Source organism: Leopardus geoffroyi, chromosome C2 (assembly GCF_018350155.1).
Source record: "Leopardus geoffroyi isolate Oge1 chromosome C2, O.geoffroyi_Oge1_pat1.0, whole genome shotgun sequence".
NCBI classification, from domain to species: domain Eukaryota; kingdom Metazoa; phylum Chordata; class Mammalia; order Carnivora; family Felidae; genus Leopardus; species Leopardus geoffroyi.
This window is the reverse complement of record NC_059333.1, coordinates 34,781,226-34,805,717: the sequence shown is the minus strand read 5'-3', so window position 1 is coordinate 34,805,717 and position 24,492 is coordinate 34,781,226. Positions and strand designations below refer to the sequence as shown.

Below are 24,492 nucleotides of genomic sequence, written 5' to 3'. Positions count from 1 at the left end.
CTTAACATATGTCACACAAATCTGTATGGGTTAATAGCTAACCTAATTTTATAATAATTTTGTGGTTTTTTGTGCTTCACTAAAATGAAGACTTTACCTTCACTACCCTTGTTTACAAGAACATTTTCTTTTCTCTATACTCTTTTCTGTCCGTATCAGCACCTTAGGAAGTGCTCTGACTTAACCTGTAAATTGTTCACCAGCGCCGAGTATCTTGGTGGATATGGTCTTAGATTTTGTTTTGTACTCCTTTGAAACTCTGCCTACAAAATATAAAGGGATTCTGGTTTAGAGATTTTTCATTTAATCATTAGCATATCACAAGGACACCGCTTACGTGTCACGTAAAAAGATAATTTTTGCAAGAGTCAAAGTAGGTTCTTTTACTTTAAAAAAGTCTCACATCTAGGGGCGCCTGGGTGGATCAGTCTGTTATGTGTCTGACTCTTCATTTTGGCTCAGATCTTGATCTCATGGTTGTGAGATTGAGCCCCACCTCTGGCTCTGTGCTGACAGCAGATTCTCTCTCTCCCTTTTCTCTGTTTCTCCCTCACATGTGTGGTTGCTCTCTCAAAATAAATAAATAAACATTAATTTTTTTTAAAGTCTCACGTCTAATATCAGTTTGATAGTTTTCATTTGTTTAATTTTCATAAATTAACTTTCAGAACTATCTATATATAGAGAGAGAGTTATAGTTACAGTTTTATATTTATAGTTATAGTTACCTATAACTATAATGAAACATGATTGTAAACTGCCCCTGAATTTAAGAGAAAAAGACTTTTGGGTGCCTGGGTGGCTCAGTCAGTTAAGCATCCAACTCTTGGTTTTGGCTCAGGTTGTGATCTCATGGTTCATGAATTTGAGCCCCGAGCTGGGCTCTGTGCTAATAGTGCAGAGCTTACTTGGGATTCTCTCTCTGCTCTTCCCCTGCACATTCACTTGCATGTTCTCTCTTTCTCTCAAAATAAATAAACTTAAAAACAAAAACAAAAACAACCTCTCAGAATAGGCCTGATTTCCTATACACATCAGGATTTAATAAAATACTGTTAAGTTGAAGAATATACAGGTAATGCCTTTTGTTTGTTACCTTTGTAAATAACAATGTCATTGACATTTGCATATTTTAATTAAACCGGATTTACTCTATCATTATGCTAAATATTGTTAGTGTATGATGGCCAATTAATTCTATGTCATTGACTTAAGAAGTCACATTCATAAACAGTCATGTTGAGGTTTGTGATAATAGTAATAATGAAATAATAATTCATAATGTCTTACACTGGTAATTGCAAGTGGGTGATTTTTGCAAGTCTTTGTTCATGTGAATATTTACACTGTTCTTTCAAATGAATCTGTAAGTCAGACATGAAAGTAACACCTCACTCACCTGTAAATCTTGAAACACTATTTCTGACAAATAGATAATTTTACTGTGCTTACTTTTAATAAATATTTGGTTGATGATTAAAGCAACTGGAAGCTTTCCCATAAGCATGGTCTTTTCTTTGAGCAACAGCTATAAGCTGTCTCATAAACACTTGCTTCTCAGCTGAGGAGCAATCCATTCCATTTGTTCCTGAGTCAGGGCTATATCAGAAGTAATTTTAACATCTGAAGAAAATTAATCTTGTAGGTGTTTTCTTTCTCTTTTCAAATCTTTTTGGTTCTCTTGTTACCGAAACCCAAGTTTGGCTGCCCATCTCTCAAAAGGCCAATATTCAAGAGATGAGTTTTGATTGGAAGGGAATAAGAGCTTTATTTAGGAGGTTAGCCACCTGGGGAGAAGGTGGACTTTTCTCCAAAAGCCAACTCTGAGGTTTCTGCCTGGCCCAGAGATTTTGAAAGGGATTTAGGGCAGTTAATCGGTTAAGGGAGTGCAGTGGTCTGTGACAATTCTTGATTACTTGCAGCCTCAATGGTGCCAGCTATAGACTTTATCACGGTGCTCAGAGGTTGTGCAAGGGGGTCTGGTTCTTTGGTGTCCAGGGCGGTGCAGGAGAGCCTGGTGTCATGTCAAATTTCTCTTTGTAGGAGATAATGCATGATCTATAAGCATACAAAAAAAAAAAAAAAAAAAAAAAAAAGGTTTAGTTCATCAATCATGTGGGCTAAGGGTGCTTGCCAAAACTTATAGGACTTCAGGTTGGCCACAGGGGCCCAGGCAGCATCAGTCTTAGGTCCAGGTTTGGGAACCATTATGAAATTTGTCTTAGTGCTGGCACTTTTTTGACACATCTTAGGAGTTTTCTATTTTTTCTATTTTTGCCCATCTAATCTTGAAGTTTGGTCCATTCTCCAATTCTTTAGGCCACTAGTTGCCAATTTCTACTTCCAACTTTTCCTCTTATGAGCCTGTTTATTCCACTTATTTTCTCAAACTTACTTTGATTCTGCTATGTATCATATTCCAAATTTGATGTGTTCTTTTAAAGTCATGTCCTGTCTTAGGTCAGAACATGCTCTTCTAATTTTTCATAGAAAGAGTACTGCATCAATCCCAGTTTAGGTACAGATTATCTCCACCTTTCAATCCTCTCTCTGCCTCCTAGCATTCTGATGTTTTGTCAACATCTGTTTCTTTTCATTTGATAATCAAGTCTGAATACAAAATTTGAATTTTTAAATTTCAACTTTGAAACCAAATGCAGGGAGCAAAGAACTACCTCCAGGTCAAACATTTTTTTGTGATTGTGTTCCATCAACAGGCTGATTCTGAATGTGTATGTAATTATGTGTAGAGAGGTACAAATGAAAATAATGAATGTGTGAGCTAATTAATTGTGGCATGTCAATTACCTTTGAGTTTTCCACTGTTCATGCCTATGGAGAAAATGGCACTTGATTAGTTTAAGCATCATTTGGGGTTTAGTCAAAGAAGATGGATCTTCTCATGATTTATCTCATGCACTAGTTTCTTCTTCCCAAAGCACCTATAGGTGTGTCTTCTAGGTGCAAAAACCTAGCTGCAAGGGAGTGTGGAAAATGTGATTTTTAAGCTTGACATCCTCTGTGTTACAGGAAGGAATGTCAGAAAGGGGTCTGACTGACTGAAGAGCTAATATCTGCTACAACTTAAAAAAAAAAAAAAAATCATAAATAGAATTCCCAAGAAAATAGTGTTGAAAAGACAATCACCCAGTTTTACTAATGACATTTAAAGTAGCAATGATAAATTTTGTTTTGCAAAAATGATTTGTGTGGATACATGGTAGAGAAATTGTGAAATATTTTAAATAATGGGTAACAACTATAGGATAAGATCAGAAACTTGAATAGGTTCACCATACCCTTTAATAAAGCCATTCCTAGCTACAGTGGAAAACATAGGAAAAGTAGATGGTATGAAGACATTCATAGACATTCTCAGGACCACAAATGAATAAATTTTGAGCCGGCATGGATGTCTTTAGTAATTGAAGTGAGATTAAGTTTACAAAATGAGAATAAGGAACTAGTAGGGAGACCGGACTATGAAGAATGAGAAAACATTATAAATTACTACTGAATAAGAAATAAATTAGAAATTTAAAGGAGAGATTGAGGGGCGCCTGGGTGGCTCAGTCAGTGAGTGTCTGACTTCAGCTCAGGTCATGATGTCACAGTTCATGAGTTCGAGCCCTGTGTCAGGCTCTGTGCTGACAGCCCAGAGCCTGGAGCCTGCTTCAGTTTCTGTCTCTCTCACTCTCTCTCTCTGCCCCTCCCTTGCTTGTGCTCTCTCTGTCTCTCTGTCTGTCTCTCAAAAATAAATAAAAACATTAAATTAATAAATAGAGATTGAGTAGAGATTGAGACAATAAAGTAGAGATTGAGACAAATTTCATTGCAAAACATATTTTATCATCTGAAAGGTATTCGTTACTATCAAGGTTTAGAGAATCCGTTCCATATAACTCTGATGTGAGTTTTCCTTCCTCCCCTTCTCCTTTCCTTCGGTTTTTGAATAAAAATCTGTCCTTTCATCAGTGGGACACTGGTTCTTGTATCCACTTTATTTTTTGCTTTCTCAGGTCTGGCTTTTATCTGCTAAGGCATGAGACTGCAGACCACGGAATCAGAATCAAGGGCGACAGGTAGTGGTGGTGGTAACTGGATATAAATAGGGCTCGGTCATCTTTATGTTAAAACGTTCCTCAGGTAGTCCTCATTGCACATCCAGGGTTGAAAACTGCTGCCAAAGACACATATAAAAAAGTCTAATATTCTCTTTACTGAATTCAGGAGGAAAATGTTCATATTTCAAACATGTCACAGTTCAGCATATACAAATCAATTTCAACAAGTGTTTAATTCCCTCTGTTAAAGCCACAAGGGAATGTATAATACATTTTAGAGAGCTACCTTTAAAAAATATATATTATTTTCCTCTTTCAGTTTTAGTGCTTATAGAGGTGAATCACACAGGTATCTAGAAAATCAGACTGTCCATAAATATCTGTTGCCTGATTGCTTTCTTTATGTCAACACTAATTCTAGAAATACTTTAAATGCATTAGCAGACTTTCTTTTCCTTATATCCAAGTACTGTGAAATATCTTACACTTATTTTATAACCTTCTCTTGTCCTTCAATCTGGGCATACTAGATTTTAAATATGATTATAAAGTCTGGGGAATTGAATACTGTCATTTTTCCTTAGGAGTATTTTTTTTTTTAATAAAAGTAGTTCATGCTTTTGTCCTCTAAATTATGTAGGCATCAGTTTTTTTTTTATAGGGCTTTTATTTAGTATTTGATCCTTTAATGCTGTGCCAGAAAAAGGAAGGAAATTGCATTTTATGACTGTTAAAGTAGGTATTATTTTTGGTTATATTTAATAGAAGTATTTGCACTTTGGCAGAGTATGCCTTCAAATATTAGTGAATATAGGTATGCCTACAGGACATAACCTTTTTCTCATGGTAAAGCACATACTATATAATCTTTTTATGATTTAAATATTTACCTTTAAAGTAAGTTATTTTATTGAGCAGCACAGTTAAATATATGTTAAATGTCAACATTTATGTTTAATTCTCTTCAATTTAATGTGAGTTTTTTTTTTGTTTGTTTTGTTTCTTTGTTTTTTTTTTTTGTTTGTTTGTTTGGTTGGTTTCTTTACTCTTCAGTCTGTTCATCTTTACCTATGCTAATATGCTAGTAACTATAAATTTCTCCACGTGACTCAATGTGCTCTGACTGGGAAAAAAAGTCTCATGGACGGATATAGATAGATGGATAGATAGATAGATAGATAGATAGATAGATAATTTTTTTAAACACTCAAATATAGGTCATTGTATCTTACTACATGTATATTCTCTAAGCCTCACTCAAAATGTGAGATGGGCAATTCTCTAAACTATGCCTTATAGACTACACTGCCAAAGAAGTTTACTGCTTCTCCAGAGCTCTTGTCTCCTTCTTAAGAGAACTTGGAGATCAAGGCTTGTTTGCTTCCCTGTGCCTGTCTTTTCTACATAACATGGGAGTATCTATGTTTAATAATTTAAATACACCTGAACTACTAAGGTTTAATATAAGTAGCTCTATTGTGAAGACTCCTATTATTCACCACTCCTTCTTCCCATCTTTACTGTTACCACCTTTGCTTTGATACTTTGCCTTATTATATGACCTACAAAACGTTGTAAGTGCAAATCAATCAATGTGATATATCACATCAATAAGAGAAAGGATAAGAACCATATGATCACTTCAATAGACACAGAAAAAGCATTTGACAAAGTACAATATTCATTCAGGATAAAAACCCTTCATAAATGGTTTAGAGGGAACATACCTCAACAGGGTAAAGGTATATATCTGAAAATCCCACAGCTAACATCAACCTTAATGGGGAAAAATTGAGAGTTTTCCTCTAAGGTCAGGAACAAGACAGGATGTCTGCTCTCACCACTTTATTCAGCATAGTGCTGGAAGTCCTACCCATGGCAATCAGACAACAAAAAGAAAAGACATCCAAATCAGTAGGGAAAAGTAGAACTGTCACTATTTGCCGATGACATGAGACTCTATGTGAAAAGACTCCACCAAAAAAACTACAGTAAACTTGCAGGACACAAAACCAATCTACAGAAATCCATTGCATTTCATTATTTTTTTTTGTAATTTTTTTTTTCTTTTTTCGGGAGAGACAGAGATTGAGGGAAGGGGAGGCAAGAGAGAGAGGGAGTCACAGAATCCAAAGCAGGCTCCAGGCTCTGAGCTGTCAGCACAGAGCCTGATGCGGGGCTCAAACTCACAGACCACGAGATCATGACCTGAGCTAAAGTCGGATGCTCAACCTACTGAGCCACTCAGGGGCCCCTATTCTGTTGCATTTCTATACACAATAATGAATCAGCAGAGAGGGAAGTTAAGAAAATAATCCCATTTACAGTTATACCAAAAATAATAAAATACCTCGTAATAAACTTAACAAAGGAAGTAAAAGACCTGTACTCCGAAAACTATAAAGCATTGATGAAAGAAACGGAAGATGACACAAATGGAAAGATAGTCCATGATCATGGATTATGAAAACATAATTTTTCTAAATGTCTATACTACCCAAAGGAATCTATGTATATAATGCAATCCATTATACCAACAGCATTTTTCATAGAACTGGAATGAAAAATCCTAAAATTTGTGTGGAACCACAAAAGAGCTCGAATAGCCAAAGTAATCTTGAAAAAGAAAAACAAAACTGGGGGTATCACATTTCCAGACTGTAAGTTATATTACAAAGTGGCAGTAATCAAGACATTATGCTAATGGCACAAAAATAGACACGGAGACCAATAGAACAGAATAGCGAGCCCAGAAATGATCCCACAATTATATGGCCAATTAATCTTCAATGAAGCAGGAAAGAATATCCAATGGGAAAAACACAGTCTCTTCAATAAGTGATATGGGGAAAATTGGACAGCTACATGCAAAAAATCAAACTGGGCCATTTTCTTACACCATACACTTAAATAATTCAAAATGGATTAAAGATCTAGCTGTGAGATCTGAAACCATAAAAATCCTTGAAGAGAGCACAGGCAGTCACTTCTCTGACATCAGCCATAGCAAATTTTCCTAGATAGGTCCCCTGAGACAAGGGAAATAAAAGCAAAATTAAACCAGTGGGACTGTATCAAAATAAAAAGCTTCTGCACAGAAAGGAAACAGTCAACAAAACTAAAAGACAACCTACAGAATGGGAGAAGATATTTGCAAATGACATATCCGGTAAAGGGTTAGTATCCAAAACATGTAAAGAACTTACAGAGCTCAACACCCAAAAAACAATCCAATGAAAAAATGGGCAGAAGCCATGAACAGACATTTCTCCAAAGAAGACACACCCAGATGGTCAACAGACACAGGAAAAGATGTTCATCATCACTCATCATCAGGAAAATGCAAATCAAAACTACAGTGTGATGTCACCTCACACTTGTCAGAATGGCTAATATGAAAAGCACAAGAAACAACAAGTGTTGACAAGGATGTGGAGAAAAAGGAACCCTCTTAAACTGTTGGTAGAATGCAAACTGGTCTAGCCACTGTGGAAAAGAGTATATGGGGGTGCCCCCAAAAGTTAAAAATAGAACTACCCTATTATGCAGCAATTACCGAAAGATATACAAAAACCCTGATTCAAACGGATACATTCACCCCAATGTTTATTGCAGCATTATTTACCATAGCCAAGATATGGAAGCAGCCCAAGTGTCCATTGACTGCTGAATTGGTAAAGAAGTGGTATATGTAAACAAAGCAATACTATTCAGCCACAAAAAATGAATGAAATCTTGCCATTTGCAACAACATGGATAGAGCTAGAGAGTGTAATTCTAAGTGAAATAAGTCCATCAGAGAAAAACAAATACCCCATGATTTCACTCAGTAAAATTGAAGAAATAAAATCAATGAACATATGGGAAGGGGGAGAAAAAGAAAGAAGGAAACAAACTAATACGGAGGGAGGTAAGTAGAGGATGTACTAGATGGGTGATGGGTAGTAAGGAGGATAGTTGTTATGGTGAGCACTGGGTGTTGTATGTAAGTGATGAATTACTGAATTCTACTCCTAAAACCAATATAGCGCTGTATGTTAACTAACTAGAAATTAAATAAAAATTAAAGACAGAGACAGAGACAGAGACAGAGACAGAGACAGAGACAGAGAGAGAGAGAGAGACCAAGAAACAGACTCAACTATAGAGAGCAAACTGATGGTTACCAGAATGGAAGCGGTTGGGGGGATGGCTTATGTAGGTGATGGGGATTAAGAAGTACACTTGTTGAGATGAGCACTGGGTGATGTATGGAATTGTTGAATCACTATTGTGCACCTGAAACTAGTATTACACTGTGCGTTAACTAACTGGAATTGAAATAAAAACTTTAAAAATGCTATAAAATCGGCTGACAAGAAATTATCCAAGTGTTTATCTTGAGTTCCATTTCACATATAGTTTTCTATTCCCCCATTTAATCATCTGTTTGATTGCTTTCTCATTTCTTGATGGGTATACTTATTTCCTTATCAATATTTATACATACTTATTTGTTGTTCTTCCCCTGATAGCATGTGTACCTAGGAAAATACATGTCTTCTGTGGGTGAAAAGAGAGAAAAGACTGTTAATGTTGTAATCTCTATTATGATAGCTTAGCATATAAAGAATGTTAAGTATTCAGGAAGAATTCTTTTCATCATTAACTGTTTTCTTAGTAGTTATCAATTACATTCTGGGAGATATTTGTCTCAATATGTATTAAATATATAATTGTATGTTTTCTCAAATCTTATCATTTTTACCATTATGAACTTTATATCTATCTGTATATCTATCTATCTATGTATATCTATCATCTATTATGAACTTTATATCTATCCAGAGATATCTATATCTCTGGAATTTCTCTACATACCTTCTAGGGACTGAATTATTTCTCTTTTCCTCCCACACTTTATAGTTTACCTCATTGCAATAGCACTTCATGTGATGGCTTAAGAATCATATTCTTTCTTTCAAATGATTCAGTTTATTACCATATAGACTTTTGTAATTATACTTAATATTTTTTAAAGAGAAATTTAACTCATCTTATGATAGTACCCTCCCCAATCCTAGCGCTTCTGAAAATACTTCTCAGATTTTTTTCTATTGGCATTATACCAGATTATAACTCTGTTTACTTAATAGAATTCTAGCCTTCACTGCACATGGATGAGTCTCTTTGAAGCACACTTTTTCAGTAATGAAAACTCACTGATTTTTTCCCCTTTTCATAGCTTTTTTTCTTTTATTACTCTATTGATCTTTCAATATCTTGGAAGTTTAAATCCTATATTTTTATATCATGTGTAATTCATTTGTTTTCTAGCCTAAGACACTTAATCAATCTTTACCCGATTACAACATTTCAGCATTGTTCCTATTCTTTTCACTTAGGAGTAGTTATTCTCACTTGCTCAGGGGTATCCTTTTCAATGCCTGCTTCCTAAATCTCGCATAATCCCTTTGGATTTTGTCTTTTTATAGTGACCTCACTTTATAAGGTTTTTGTTCAGGTAATGTACTTGAAATGAAGCGAACACTTTATCAGTTCTACTTCGTTGTTTCTTTATTTCTTTAAAGATTTGCCTCAGTCAAAGGCAGAGACAGAAAAAATATTATGGTTGTAATACTTCTTAACTAGACTAGAAGGTTGGGGATCTGGGGTGGAAACCTTTGGGAGTAATACTCCTTGTTTTAAGTACAGCAGCATCTGTCCCTTTAAAAATCATTCTAAATAAAAACCTGCTTTTATAAGGAGCAACTACTGATCTTCATGTATTTCTTTTTTTATAAAATTCTGAGGTCTTTTCTCTCCCATGTGAAAGTATTACAGAAATGGATGTTTATATCTCTGTCATTCTACAGCTGGTGCTAAATCAGGAGCAAAGTAGCTATTAGTGTTACACCTCAAATATAGTCTCTTTTTGTTCTGTACATTGGTGTCATTGATGTCAAAGTTTGATATAATTTGATCAGATGCTACTTTGTGTCAGTTTACAGATTTATTTTCCATAGCCAGTATGTTTAATCTTTTCTTTTAAAAACATTTTTTTTTTAATAGTGGCTTCATTTTTTGACAGAAATACTTTAACTGTTTCTACTCAAGCATTGTTACTGGATTCCACATTGGAAAGATTTCTTGTTTCTTATGAAAGAAAACAAAATGAATTGTAATGCATTATTTTAAGATAAAAAAAATCCACACAAAGCTAAAATAATGAGAGTCAATGATAAATTAAACAGTAGGTTATTGCTTTCAAAATTCAACTGATTTCTGTTTTTTCTTAGTACAGCTACTTGGAAGGATATCACAGTTTTTTTGTTTTGTTTTGTTTGGTTTTGTTTTGTTTTTGTCTTTTGTATATTGTCTCATACTGCATAATATAAGAGCCCAGAGACTTAATCTAATCATTTAATCTCTTTTCCATTTACCTCAGTCTCTGAACATTGTGGATATAAAGTGCATCAAAAGATATAATTTTTTTGTTATTATTATTTTTTTTAATTTTAGTTCCAGTGTAGTTGACATACTGTGTTATACAAGTCTCTGGTGGACACTACAGTGATTCAGCAGTTCCATATATTACTCAGTGCTCATAAAGATGAGAGTACACTTAATTCCCTTCACCTATTTTACCCAATCTCTCACCAGCCTCCTCTCTGGTAACTATCAGTTTGTTCTCTGTAGTCAAGAGTCTGTTTCTTTGTCTCTCTTTCTTCGTTCATTTGTTTTGTTTCTTAAATTTTATATGTGAGTGTCCTTCTTTGTCTCTTGTGACAATCTTTGTTTTAAAGTCTATTTTGAAAAAGAAAAAAAAAAAAGAAGTGGCACCTAGATGACTCAGTCGGCTAAACGTTCGACTCTTGGTTTCACATCAGGTCATGATCTCGCAGTTTCATGAGTTTGAGCCCCTCTTTGGGCTCTGTGCTGACAGCGCAGAGCCTTCTTAAGATTCTCTCTCTTCCTCTCTCTTTGCCTCCCCCTCTAGTGCTGTCTCTGTCTCAAAATAAATAAACTTAAAAAAATATGAAAAAAATAAAGTGTATTTGTCTGATGTAAGTACTGCTACTCTAGCTTTCTTTTCACATCCATTTGCCTGATAAATGTTTCTCCACACCCTCACTTTCAATGTGCATGTGTCTTTTAGGATGTGATAAATTTGTATGATGATCGTGTATGCACATGGCTTATGTAAGGTTGTTTGATTAAATAAAGTTATGATATAAATTATCAAACAAAAAATGGAGATATATAACATGTACGAACTTTAGTATTCAGATAAAATTAACAAGATCTTTTTAAAAATTCAAATAACAAATTTAATGTTTATTTGGTACCCATAGTGGTCTCAGTTTATAAACAATGGTAATGTCAGTTATAGCTCATATATAACCCTGATTTGTATAATTTTACCAATCAAATATATGTAATTTTATGAAGGTTCATCTATAAAATAGTTGCATATTATAGGTTTATTATAAATGGAAAACTACCTTGATACTTTTATTGATATCTTGTTTTTTCCCTCAATTAATTGAAATATAAACTCAAAATTCACAATGAAATACGTTTAATATCAGGTAGTGTTTCTAAGATCCCTAATTGAAAATTCAGAATGCAATTTCTTCAATAAATATTTTTATTATTATTGGCAACTGATTATTGAAATAGTCTCATCTCTGTTTAATGAAGCAAATATATCAGATACAAGGTAGAAAAAATAGCTCTGTAGCCTTTCCTTGTGGTGAATTCAGAGCTTTTATTTCCATCATGTAGAATAGTTCTTTTTATTCAATCTCTGAATATAATTACATGGGAGTAGACTAGAAATAAAAACTGTGTATTAAAAATTTACTTTTTTTTTTTTTTTTTTTTTTTTGTGGGTTCCTATCAGTTCTGAAGCTCAACAGCATTTATTCTGAAGGAGTTTACTTTTCCTGGGAATTGTCAAGGAGACTAAACCTCATTTAGTGAAGGTTACTGAAATGCATTGGTATATTTTTTGGGAGTAGGCAGTTAATAAGATAAAATGTGTTATTTAGACTATTCATTAAAATAACTTCATCTTTTAACTCTTTCTAGCACTGACAAAGCTTAGCTAAATTTAAATACATTCCATTTTATTCTTAAACTGTGATTGCTTCTAATGTTTTCTTCCTAATTTAGTTTCCTGTGGCTACTGAACAAAGTTGGTGGCTTTAAATAGTAGAAATTTCTTCTTTCACAATTTTGGAAGCCAAAAGCTCAAAGTCAGTATCATTGGTCTGAAATCAGGGTGTTGGAATGGCCACACTCCCTCTGGAGGCTCTAGGGGAGACTTTCTTCCTTGTCACTTCCAGCTTTTTGTGGCTGTTGGCACTGTTTGGCTAGTGCCTGCAACACCCCAGTCTCTGCCTCCTTGGTCACATTGCTTTTTTCTCTTCTGTCTATTCGTAGATATCCCTGTTTCCCACTTATAATGATAAATGTGATTTCTTTCTTGGATAATCTGGTTAATGTCTCCATTTTAAGATCCTTTTATCATATCTGAAAAGATCCTGGTTTTTTTTTGTTTGTATGTTTTTTGGGTTTTTTTTTTTTTTGCCACATAAGGTATCATTCACAGATTCCAGAGCGTAGGCTGTGAACATCTTTTGAGGGGCCATTTTTGAACCTCCCAAAATGGCAAAGTGATTCATTCTTATATAATCTTGGTGAATCTTAAAACTGATCCAAGCAGGAAGAACAAACAAAACTGAAAAAAAAAAAAAAAATGTATACTCCTACATCATTTTTCAACAATGATTAGTAGTAAAATTTTTGTTGAATTAAAATGAGATGTAGAAGTTGCTTTTGAAAATATATTCAGCTATTTTAAAGTTTTAATAATTCTATGTGTTTGTTTAAGATGATATTTATTTATTTATTTATTATTTTTTTAATGTTTATTTATTTTTGAGACAGAGAGAGACAGAGCATGAATGGGGGAGGGTCAGAGAGAGGCAGACACAGAATCTGAAACAGGCTCCAGGCTCTGAGCTGTCAGCACAGAGCCCGACGCGGGGCTCGAACTCACAGACCGCGAGATCATGACCTGAGCCAAAGTCGGCCGCTTAACCGACTGAGCCACTCAGGCGCCCCAAGATGATATTTATTTATACTATATTATTTGTATACATTAAAACATTTCCTCAGGATTCTGCTCACTGATAGAATCATCACATTCTCCTCTGGAATATCACTTATTTTCCTACTTAATTATGAATGGTGATTACCTTTTCTAAAAATCTGTTTTTTTTTTTATTTTTATTCCATGCACTTCTAAAAATTACTTAAGAATAAATTGCAATATATTTTCTATGTATGTACATTTTTCTTTCTCTGTACAAGTATATGTATTTATATATACATATATATATATATTTGAGTAACATTTTAAACACATGCAGACAGAATACTGATATTCAGCATTGCACATTGGTATGACTATAATAATATATATTTCCATATATATTAATATTAACATATAATATGTAATATATCAATATATTTTATTATATTTATATATTTTTATATATAGTATTAATTTAGATGTTCTATAAATTAGAGATAATTTAAAAGTGAAGACAACATTGCTTTGTAAATTTGCTTGGTTATTTAACCTGTACCCCATTAAATAGTTATTTTTTTAAAGTTTTTATTTACTTATATTGAGAGAGCAAGAGAGAGCAAAAGAGAGCAGGAGAGGGGGCAGGGTAGAGAGAGGGAGGGACAGAATACTAAGCAGGTTTTTGTATGGTCAGCGCAGAGAACGACACAGGGCTCGAACTTATGAAGTGTGAGATCATGACCCAAGCCAATGACAAGAGTCAGACACTTAATCAACTGAGCCACCCAGGTGCCCCACTAAATGGTTATTTTTATAAATATCTTTTAAATTAATCCTCCTTGTACACTTTTTTTTTTTTTAAGGAAAAGTTTACCACGTATCACATAGTTGTAATTTTAGTAGTATAATTTGGGCAAATTGAATTATAATATTCAAAATGTCTGTCTTTTCTCTTGGTCTTCAACACATTCATTCATGAAACCCGGAGTTACATTCAATACCATTCTCCAGAGTACGCTAACACTTCCACTGTTTTTATAAGCAATTGTTGACCACCTGAGGAGCATGTTATGTCAGTAATTCTTTAGTCCATAGGAACATTATTCTCTGGCAAGAAGCATTTCAACAGATACTCCTAGAATGAATGAACACACACACACACACACACACATTTAAAAATTTTTTTTTTTATTTTTATTTTTTAACGTTTATTTATTTTTGGGACAGAGAGAGACAGAGCATGAACGAGGGAGAATCAGAGAGAGAGGGAGACACAGAATCTGAAACAGGCTCCAGGCTCTGAGCTGTCAGCACAGAGCCGGACCTGAGGCTCGAACTCATGGACTGCGAGATCATGACCTGAGCTGAAGTCGGATGCTTAACCGACTGAGCCACCCAGGTGCCCGACATTTTTTTTTAAAGATCTTTTCTATTTTACCAAACTTCCTTACATTGTTTATGTCAGTTCTAAATGACATTTTCTAAATAAAATTTGACTGCATATAGTCAGTAAGTCAATTTGGCTTTTTCACAGGTAGAGGTTTCTTTTATACACTTGTTTGTTTAGTAACATCTTTTGATGGCAGCTTCCCATAAGTCAAAGAGATAATTTGGCTTATTAAAAAATGAGCCTGCTAATATTTTATAATCTAAGAAAATGTTATAATTTTTAAAAGTATCTATTTGCCCTATAAAAACTTCATCACAATATTATCTTCATTAGCATATTCCTTTAAAGTAATTTGATATATTTTTGGAGTTTTATTTCTGACACTGTCAATATATTTAAGGTACATAATATGCAACTTGACTTGCACAGCTCTACAAATGTATATGCAGTTGTATAAATGTATTGACAGTCCTTATTTGTTTCTGATCAACAAAGTTATATAAATGAAATGAAATAATATATAGAAACTGCTAACAAAAGCTGCTAATAATCTATCCATAGCCAACTATCTAAATATTTTTTTTTCTATTTGTTTAAATACTTTAGTCCATGGGTTTGTATGCATTTACATTTGGAAGATGCAGCCCATTCTTTTTCATAACTTGAAAGAATATTCTTACAACCTTCAATATAATTCATTGCTACAGTTTTTACAGCTATACATTCTTCAGTCATTCACTCTGCCAATAAAAGTAACATGAAGGTCAGTAGACAAGGATATAGTTCTTTGGACACATCTCTGATTACTTCCATGGCAAAGTTCTATAATTAGAATTGCTGAGTCATTGAGAATTTTTGAAAAATTTTTTAAGGCATATTGCCAAATTGCTCCTCAGAGCTTTTATACTGTTTTACACTTATACTAGCAGTGTATAAGCCTTTTAATTTGATAGTCTCAAGAGAATTCTTATACTTCAGCTGTTAGACTTATTATCCTTGAAAGATCAATCTGGCTATCTCTTTTCAGTTTGCTATATACCATATGCTATTTTGAGGTTATAAATTAAGTGATGTAAAGTCTTATCTCATCATCTAAAAATCCTTTTATCTGAATCTGAACTCATGAGAGCCAAAATCTAGGTATTGCACCTCCCCAAATGTGTGCAAAACTTAGTTCAGAAAGATTATATTCCTTATTCGTTGGAACTTCTCTCAAGTTAGATTTATTTACATTTCTTATAATACTCTTAGCTGATTACCACAACAATTTAAGGACAGCAAATGAAAAAAAAAAAAACAAAAACAAGGTGAGGTGGCTTCTACAGGTGAGTGCTTAGGAAAAACTGAAGTAAGAAAGAAGCCTCCAAATCAGGGGCCTAAAGAAGAGATTTTACTTACCTTTTACATAATGATCACAGATAAGTATTTCAGATTTGATGACAAGCTTTGCTTTACATGTCATTGAAGTACCTGGGTTATAATTCTGTTGCTGAAAAGGAAAGAGGCAATTGGATATTTAAAATTTTCTACCCTAAGTAACAATACTAATAGACTATTAGTGAGGGAAGAAATAGAACTTTTGGAAACAAGGATATTGAGGTCACTCAGTGAATGATTAAATAATCCTTTGTCAGGTGTAGAGTTTGATTCTACCCTACCTACAAGCTTATTACTTGTTACTATTTTATGGAACCTGGCAGAATGCACAGGACTCCTGGGTCAGAGACAAATGATTTTATTAGTCACAGCAGAGTAAACAGTATGAGCATCATATTTGCATTGGTTATCTTTGTTTTCAAATCCCATGGGTGACACCACACGGTCCAGATGGATGCTGCTGACACAGTTGGTTTTCATCATAGCTCAGGAACATTCATCTTGGGGAATCCATTCTTTTATAGCAAGCAATAAGCAAGCCTATTCTGTATCTTGAAGGCAGACATTATCTCATTCTCAGGGTAGCATGCTACAAACACAACTCTGAGAAATGGCTTTTGTCAGTAACTGTCAGGGCCTTGTATTCTTGGCCTACCCAGCAAAATATGTAGGAATATTAGAGACCCACAGAGGGACTGTTCCTTTCAACATACATCACACAGTAGCCTCTGAAGGCATGTGTACAAGCAATGTTCTAATGATGTTGTCTAAAGACGTGTACAAGCAGTGTTCTAAAGAATGAAAATTATATTTAGCATGAGGAGATTCTTGATGTCAGCTACTTAAAGTTTCAAACATTCTCTCTGCCAACAGATACCTTTACAAATAATTGTGGGTTCATGATCATCCTTTGCAGGGACTGTGGAGCCATTTAACAAAAGAGAGAAAAGATAAATGGGTGGATTAGGCAAAGTGCTACTTATTGAAAACCGATTTCTAATATTTTACTTTCCCATAGCTTGTACTCAGTTGGTGAGTGAGAAAAAAGTAATATGCTTTAAACATATTACAATTATATATTATACCAGAAATTCATGTGGCTCAAGGGACATATATTTTTGGGATGAACTACTACTGAAGTGGATTAATCCTATTCATTTTTTTGGTGATAATGATTTGAATGATAGAAATATTTGGCTGTTGGGGCGCCTGGGTGGCACAGTCGGTTAAGCGTCCGACTTCAGCCAGGTCACGATCTCGCGGTCCGTGAGTTCGAGCCTCGCGTCAGGCTCTGGGCTGATGGCTCGGAGCCTGGAGCCTGTTTCGGATTCTGTGTCTCCCTCTCTCTCTGCCCCTCCCCCGTTCATGCTCTGTCTCTCTCTGTCCCAAAAATAAATAAACGTTGAAAAAAAAAATTAAAAAAAAAAAAAGAAATATTTGGCTGTCATTGGCTTCAATCAGTGGATATAATAATAATGAAGGAAAAAGAATCTTGTTCGTCTAAGTTAGATATTCCTTTTCACCACTAACCTGCCCCCTCCATCATAAATCAGGATTTATTATTTATTTATTTTTTAGTATCTGTAGGAAGTGCAGTGGTTACCTGTTAAGAGTAAGGAAGTGAGTATCAGAGGCTCTGTATTCAGCTTTGGCTCTGCTACTCGGTGACTTTGGGACTTTTGGCAATTCAATCTCATGTAATATTTAGGTTATAAAGTTTCTCTAGAATCTAGTAAGATATGATGATGAAAGTCCTTTCTAAACTGTAAAGTATTATACAAATATTTAATTTCTAATAATTATGCACACTAGACTTTTTACTATTAAAGGAGACTGAAGAATATATTCTCTCTCAATGCTAATGTTATAGCTCCTAATCTGAACAATTTTCATCATCGTATACCATCTTTTAGAAGGTTTAATTAAAAAACTTTCTTATAAAGGTACCATTTCATTCACTTGGAAGCTCTGCTCATGTGACTCACTTTATTATCTAACCTTGTTGATCAATTCAAGGTCCTTTATTTAGTATCCTCTCTAAAAGGGTGGATTTGCATTTTATTGATTTTTTTTATTAGTGATAATAATAGGGATTCTATTGGCAAATATAGGAATGGATGTTTAAAGGGGGAAATTATTGGTTTAATATGGTAAAGCATACTTGGAATAGGGTGCAGAGGAAGTTGAAAATGGTGGAAAATATTTGCAGGGTGGTATCTGTGTGTATGTATGTATGTATGTATGTATGTATGTATGTATGTATGTATATGTGCCTGTGCACAATACAAATGCTAATCAAAATTCATTTTTCTCCTTTAGCTTCTTGAAAATGTTATGATTGCTATGAAAAAGAAATGCAAGAGATGGCAATATAGCTCATTACTTTTTTTTTTGATACCGTAAGATTATTTCTTCTTGTTGATTAATTTATTGACAGTAGCTTCCAAATAGTATTCTTGTTTTTTTTTACTATCTATTTTATGTTTACTTTAATTAAGCACTCTAATGGTTGGTTGGCAATGTTGGCAGTTGCCAGAGAATCATAAAATATTTAAGTTGGAATCTACTTAAATAATCATATACTATAACAGATGAGATGAGAAAATAAACTCCATGGAATTTAAACATTTTTAAGGCCACACATCAGTGTGGTAGTTTAGATTCTTAAGACCATTCCTCCTTTTCTTAATTGTAGCAGTGCTCATAAACTCTTAGGCATTATCTTAGAGCTTTCTAAGTATTTTAAAGCAATAACATCTCATTCTCTTTTTAGGTAGTTATTAGGAGTAAAAGTGGAGAGATCTTGTATCGTATTTCACCATGGGCGAAATATGTGACTCGTGAAGGTGAAAATGTGAATTATGATTGGATACACTGGGATCCAGAACACCCATATAAAGTGAGAACAACAAATCTTTAAATAAATGCTTGTTCCAATATTTCTAGGAAAATTAATTTTTATTTTTATAACTTTTACAGTAATGTTCAACTTCTCTCTTCTCTGCCAGTTTTATATTTTACATCATAGTGTACCCGATATGCTCTACACATTATCAGAGTCCATCATCTGTAGCCAGTAGAATATAGTAGTGAGTTCTTGTTTTATCATGTGTTTCTGAGGTTAGGAGGAGGGAAAAAGAAAACTAAATCTCTACATACTGACCTGTAAGGGATACTGCTTTTTTTTTTTTTTTTTAAACCACAATTTCGGTTTCATCATGGAATCTTCAGTGAGGTAATATTTCTCATTGTCATGAGTTAGAAGCAGGATCAATGTCCTTAGGAACAAGGAATAGGGAAGATACCTCATGAATATATTATTTAGGGTTATTTTCAAGGTTTCTATATATGTTTGAACTCGCATCTCTGTCTTTTAAGTTATTGGAGCATGTTGATAAATGCTTTGCATTTGATAATTATGTATGCATTTTGAGCTCTTATGTTTTCTTTAAGGCTCAATGATAAGGTATAAGCCATTACATGATTACTCTTTTCAAACAGATCCATTAATATGGTTCTAAAAAGGAATTTACTTTTAAGAGAAAAATTTAATGGATGTAGCCAAATGCCTTTTATATGCAAAAACAGTTCCAAACTGTTTGACTGAGTTGATTCACCGTTCCATTTAACATGCTAAATCAGATAGTATCATACCTGCATTTCTGATCTAATTCTTTATGTAATTTTATATTCTGTAGTTTAAGCATTCCAGACCAAAGAAGCCAAGAGGTGTAAGAATTTATGAATCTCATGTGGGAATTTCTTCCTATGAAGGAAAAATAGCTTCTTATAAACATTTTACATACAATGTACTACCAAGAATCAAAGACCTTGGTAAGTAATAACTGTGATTTTTATTCAGATAAAATTTTAATGAGTCTGTTCTCTTATTAGAAAAGCTAATTACAAGTGTCTCTTTTTTTGTGTTAAGAGATTAAATATGTAATAGAAATGCATTTTATTTTAGGCTTCTCAAATTGCCCTGTAATAGTGATAGCATAGAAAAGAGAAATGGAATAAGATAGAGTGTAAGAATTCAAGATATTATTCCAATTTCAATTTTAAGTAATGTGAACTGATGGCTTCCAAATTGTAGATAAATATGTAAGCATAATTACTTTTCTACAGGAGAGAACTTTTATCAATTTAAGTGGTCATTGATTATAGCATGTTCATTTTAGTCTGTTAGGGGAAAAAATCATATATTTTTTTTAAGGTTATTGGAACTCATTTTGTATCAGAATCTAAGTATATATAGCTCCAGTCTGGATGACTTACTTGACAGATATTTATGGTACATCTTTCTGAGATACATCGTTCTAGATGTTTGTATGTTGGACTGTAATGACATAGATTCTTGTCTTCATGGGAACAGCCAGGAGAGTTAATAGTGTACTGCTGAATTATTGATTCAGTATGCTTTAAATTTGTTATTTTCCTTTTTATAGGTAATGCCTTTTTATCATTTCACAGCATATTAGCACCTGCTCCAACAGCTAGGCAGGAAGATAAAGTACATTTAATTATTCTGCTTCTGGTAGGCCGTCTAAACTTTGGCTAGAAGAAAGGTTTGCAACTCACTGTTAAAGTTTTTAGTTGTACATTGCTGTTAATTATCTGTGATAGTGAAGTCAAATTCGTGAAACCCAAATTAATTAAATGTATGAATAATTTAATATTAATTATATTTAATAGATATTATATTTAAATTGTTATATTTGAGATGTGCTGCCATTTCATACTGTAGTACATTGTTTATGACCCAGATCTTGCAAAAGGTTGGACAGAACAAGGATTCTCTTCTTCTCATTGTTGTGCATAAGTTGAATAGCCCAGTACTGAGAACATAAATGAATCGAAGAATGAGTAATGCCATAAAATTAATAATAAAAACTATAAGTTGGAGCTTGATCATAAGAATGATTTTTATTTTATAATAGAGAAACTACAAACTCTGTATTTTGTTCTAAGATATATAATTGATTTATGCTATCTGAGCAGCAGTTTATACACATATTTCTATCATGATGGAAATATGATAAAGTGAATGAGGTTGTTTTCACAATGAAAAAGCCAGGAATAATAACTTCTCAGCAGATTATGAAGTATGTTTATGTTACTCTTTAACCATGAATCTCTAATTCGGAATGTGACATTGCAGTTGTTCCAAAATTAATTATGTACTGAAATATGTACATGAGAAGCTATATTGACATTAATTGGCCTTTGAGGACAGAGTATTTTCTATGTATATTAGAGAAATGTAGCTTTCAAACCAGTCAAATCATATTTGAAAATTTTGCCAAATTTGAAGATGCAAAAAATATTTCATTTAGTTATAATTTTAAAAATCACAAGTTTCTTCTTCTTTGATTATTGGCTTATGTTAAAAACACATTAGTAAATACTTTTAAGGTTCTGTGTGGCTATGCGTGCACACATACAACTTTGGAGCAATTGTATAGGTAGAAGAATTAATGCTGGCTTTGTAATAGCTGCCTAGTGGAAACATGGATTTACTGGATATCTTATGTTGTTACACGGTAGAAATAATTGAAATATAAAGAAAAAGGTAAAATAAAAAGTATATGGCATGCAACTGGTTACTTTTATTTAGCTTTCATAATCTTCACTGTGAATATTATAAGTGCAACTGAAGTTTAGCATATGTAGATTGCCATCTTTAATATTCTAAAGTCAAATTAAGAGTATATTTGCATATCATTTATTACTTGTTAAAATGAAGACATTTCAAATAACTAGTTAGAGTACCACTCTCAAGAACTAACTGTCCAATTTTGTATTAGAAGGTCAGACAAGTCAAAGATGTTAAAGAAGTAGAACTTTTCAAAGTGATCAAATCCTTTGTATGTAAATGATCGTATGTAAAATTTAATGTCCTTAGAACAAAGATGCTGTGTGTGTGTGTGTGTGTGTGTGTGTGTATATTTCCTTTTCATTTATTTTTTTTTAATATTGCTTTTAATTTCTACTTGATCTTTGCCTATATAGGATACAACTGCATTCAGATGATGGCAATCATGGAGCATGCTTACTATGCCAGTTTTGGTTACCAGATCACAAGCTTCTTTGCAGCTTCAAGGTAAAATGAAAGTCTCAATTATAACCGTTTTTATTTGAGAAAAATAAAAAAAAATAAATAAAAGTAATTTTTACATTTTATGTGATATTGTTTTGTAATCTATTTGGGGGTTAACAGTTTATCATTTTTTTTTTTTTTTTAACTACAATCATAGACTCTCTTTTCATCAAGCCTTAGTGGCTAGCCATGATTCAACATTGCTTTTCATGAAATGATTTCTGTTAAAAAGTATCCAGTTAACGTGCTGAAATTGTCATGCATTTGGAGGCCCAAGTCTTAATCGGAAAATCATGCCTCATGGAAGTCATTATTGCCAGAGCTCACATCCTTTACTGGAAAGAGATTGGCTCATGTAGGAACATTACTGAGAAGGCTCTTGGTAGGACATATTACTGCCCACAGAAGGATTGTCCTTCTTTCTGGGCTTAAATCCAAAGAATGTGGATCTCTGGGCAGAAAGACACCAAAGAGTCCTATGTAGTTGAAGAGGTATTGACCTGAACGTGTCCAACATTGTCTCCATCTCATGGAACTTACACTGTTGTGGCATATAGATATCAATCCAATAATCATACATATTGGTTTAATATAGACATCAATAATCATACATACTGATTTCTATCTGTAATAAAAGCTAGGAAGAAAATGACAGGGTACTATAAGAGCCTAGAATGAGGGGTCTGATCAGTTTAGATTAGATCTGAACTGATGTTGAGACTGACATATAAAACATAAGTAAGAGTGAACTGGGGGAGGAGTAAAGTAGGAATAAGGAGATCGTTTTTCTGGCATAGAGAAAAAATACTGATACTTTTACCTGTTTCTCTATATATTCTCTAACATAGTGAATAAATTACCTGTATTTGTGATCTCTAAATCTTTCATTCCTCTCCTTTCTTGAACTCATTCCGAGTAGGCTTTTCTCCTCTTCATTGAAATTGCTTTTGTCAAGTATACTGATGACCTCCACACTGTTAAGTCCAATGATCAGCTATTATCCCACTTGAACTGTCAGCATTTGGCACAATTAATTACTTGTACCTTGTTAGGACATTTTTCTTTCCTTGGTTTTCAGGAAACTATTATTCTCCTGTTTGTGTATTTCCTATTTCCTTGTTTGTTTTTTTTTTTTTTTTTAATTTGCTTTGCTTTTTTTTGACCACTAAATATTGGACCTCCCAGGGTTCAGCCCTTGGTTCCATTCTCTTCTGTATTTGTATGATGTACGTTGAGGGTCTTATCAAGGCTCATCCATTCTTATGCCTTAAATATACTTTACATTATACTGGACTCTTCCCTTTCTGTACCTGCCTATACTCAGCTATCATAAAACCTAACCACCTGTAACTTCAAAATATATCCTAAATCTGGCTTCTTCAATTGCTACCATCCTGTTCCAAGTTGCCATTATCTATAACCTGGATTATTTCAATAGCCTTTTAACTTGTCACTCTGTTTCCTCTTGTTCTTCCACCCCTTCCCTAGCCTTCTTTCCTCCATATACATGGGCTACTTTCTGCATGGTGACCTGACTAACCACTTTAAAATAAAAGTCAGATCATGTCCCTCTCTTGCTCAAAACCCACTAACAATTCCCTATCTCTTTCAGTGCAAAAGTCAAAGGCCTTATATTGGTCCATAAGACCCCATGTGTTCTGGGTCTTGGTGGACTCTCGGGGCTCATCTCTTTCTGGATCATTACACTCTGGCTACACTAGCCTATTTGCTATTCTTCCAGTGTTCCTAGCTTATTAGCTTAACTCTGTCCCCAATACCCTTTATGTCTGGATATCCTATCTTTTAGATATCCACACACCTTGCTCCTTACTTCTTTCAGGTCTTCCCTTGAACATTGCCTTCTTCATGAAACTTTCACTGATAACCCTGTTTAGAAGAGCATACCTGCCCTTTCCAAAACCAGTGGCTTTGCTTCATTTTTTCTTTAGAGAAGTTAATGCTATCTGACATCCCCCATGTTTTGCTTATTTATTTGTAGTCCTCCAATCCTCCAACTAGAATATAAATTCCATAAGGGCAGTGATATTTATTTTGTTCACTGCTGAATCTCAGAGCATAGACAATTTCATGACACATGGTAGATGGCTTAATAAGTATTTGTTGAAAAAACAAATGAATGAAAGAGATTTTAAGGCTATTTATTTACTGAGCATGCTGTTCATTGAGTAGAAAAAAGGCTGGGATAAGGAGAGAAAGGGGTAAAGTGTCCTAAATCTAAAGTTATTGGAAGGAGCCAAATTAGGCAGTGCAGTAGGTCCTGATAATGTCCACATTCTTCATCCTAAGCACAATGGGAGTATAAGTATGACTTCAGGTAGAGGATGAAGTGATCACATTTTCATTTTTTAAAGATAGTTCTTGCTGCCCAATGTAGTTGACTACCAGGAGACCTGCGATATACTAAGCACTGTACTGCATCATAGGAAACCAGATAGTAAGAGCCTCTGCCCTCAAGGGACAT

General features: G+C 33.9%; 1 protein-coding gene across 3 annotated transcripts in view; it reads left to right on the top strand.

The window, feature by feature from the left end:
• The window catches only part of GBE1 (1,4-alpha-glucan branching enzyme 1), a 289,236-nt gene that overhangs the window by 110,636 nt on the left and 154,108 nt on the right, over window positions 1–24,492 (top strand). For all 3 annotated transcript variants that reach the window (XR_006718266.1, XM_045501673.1, XM_045501672.1), the window contains exons 4-6: window positions 18,684–18,809; window positions 19,609–19,744; window positions 21,923–22,013. Coding sequence is in view for 2 of the 3 variants with exons in the window: in XM_045501673.1 (XP_045357629.1) it covers window positions 18,684–18,809; window positions 19,609–19,744; window positions 21,923–22,013 (353 nt within the window). In the remaining variant the exon portion in view is untranslated. The remainder of the gene's footprint in view (window positions 1–18,683; window positions 18,810–19,608; window positions 19,745–21,922; window positions 22,014–24,492) is intronic.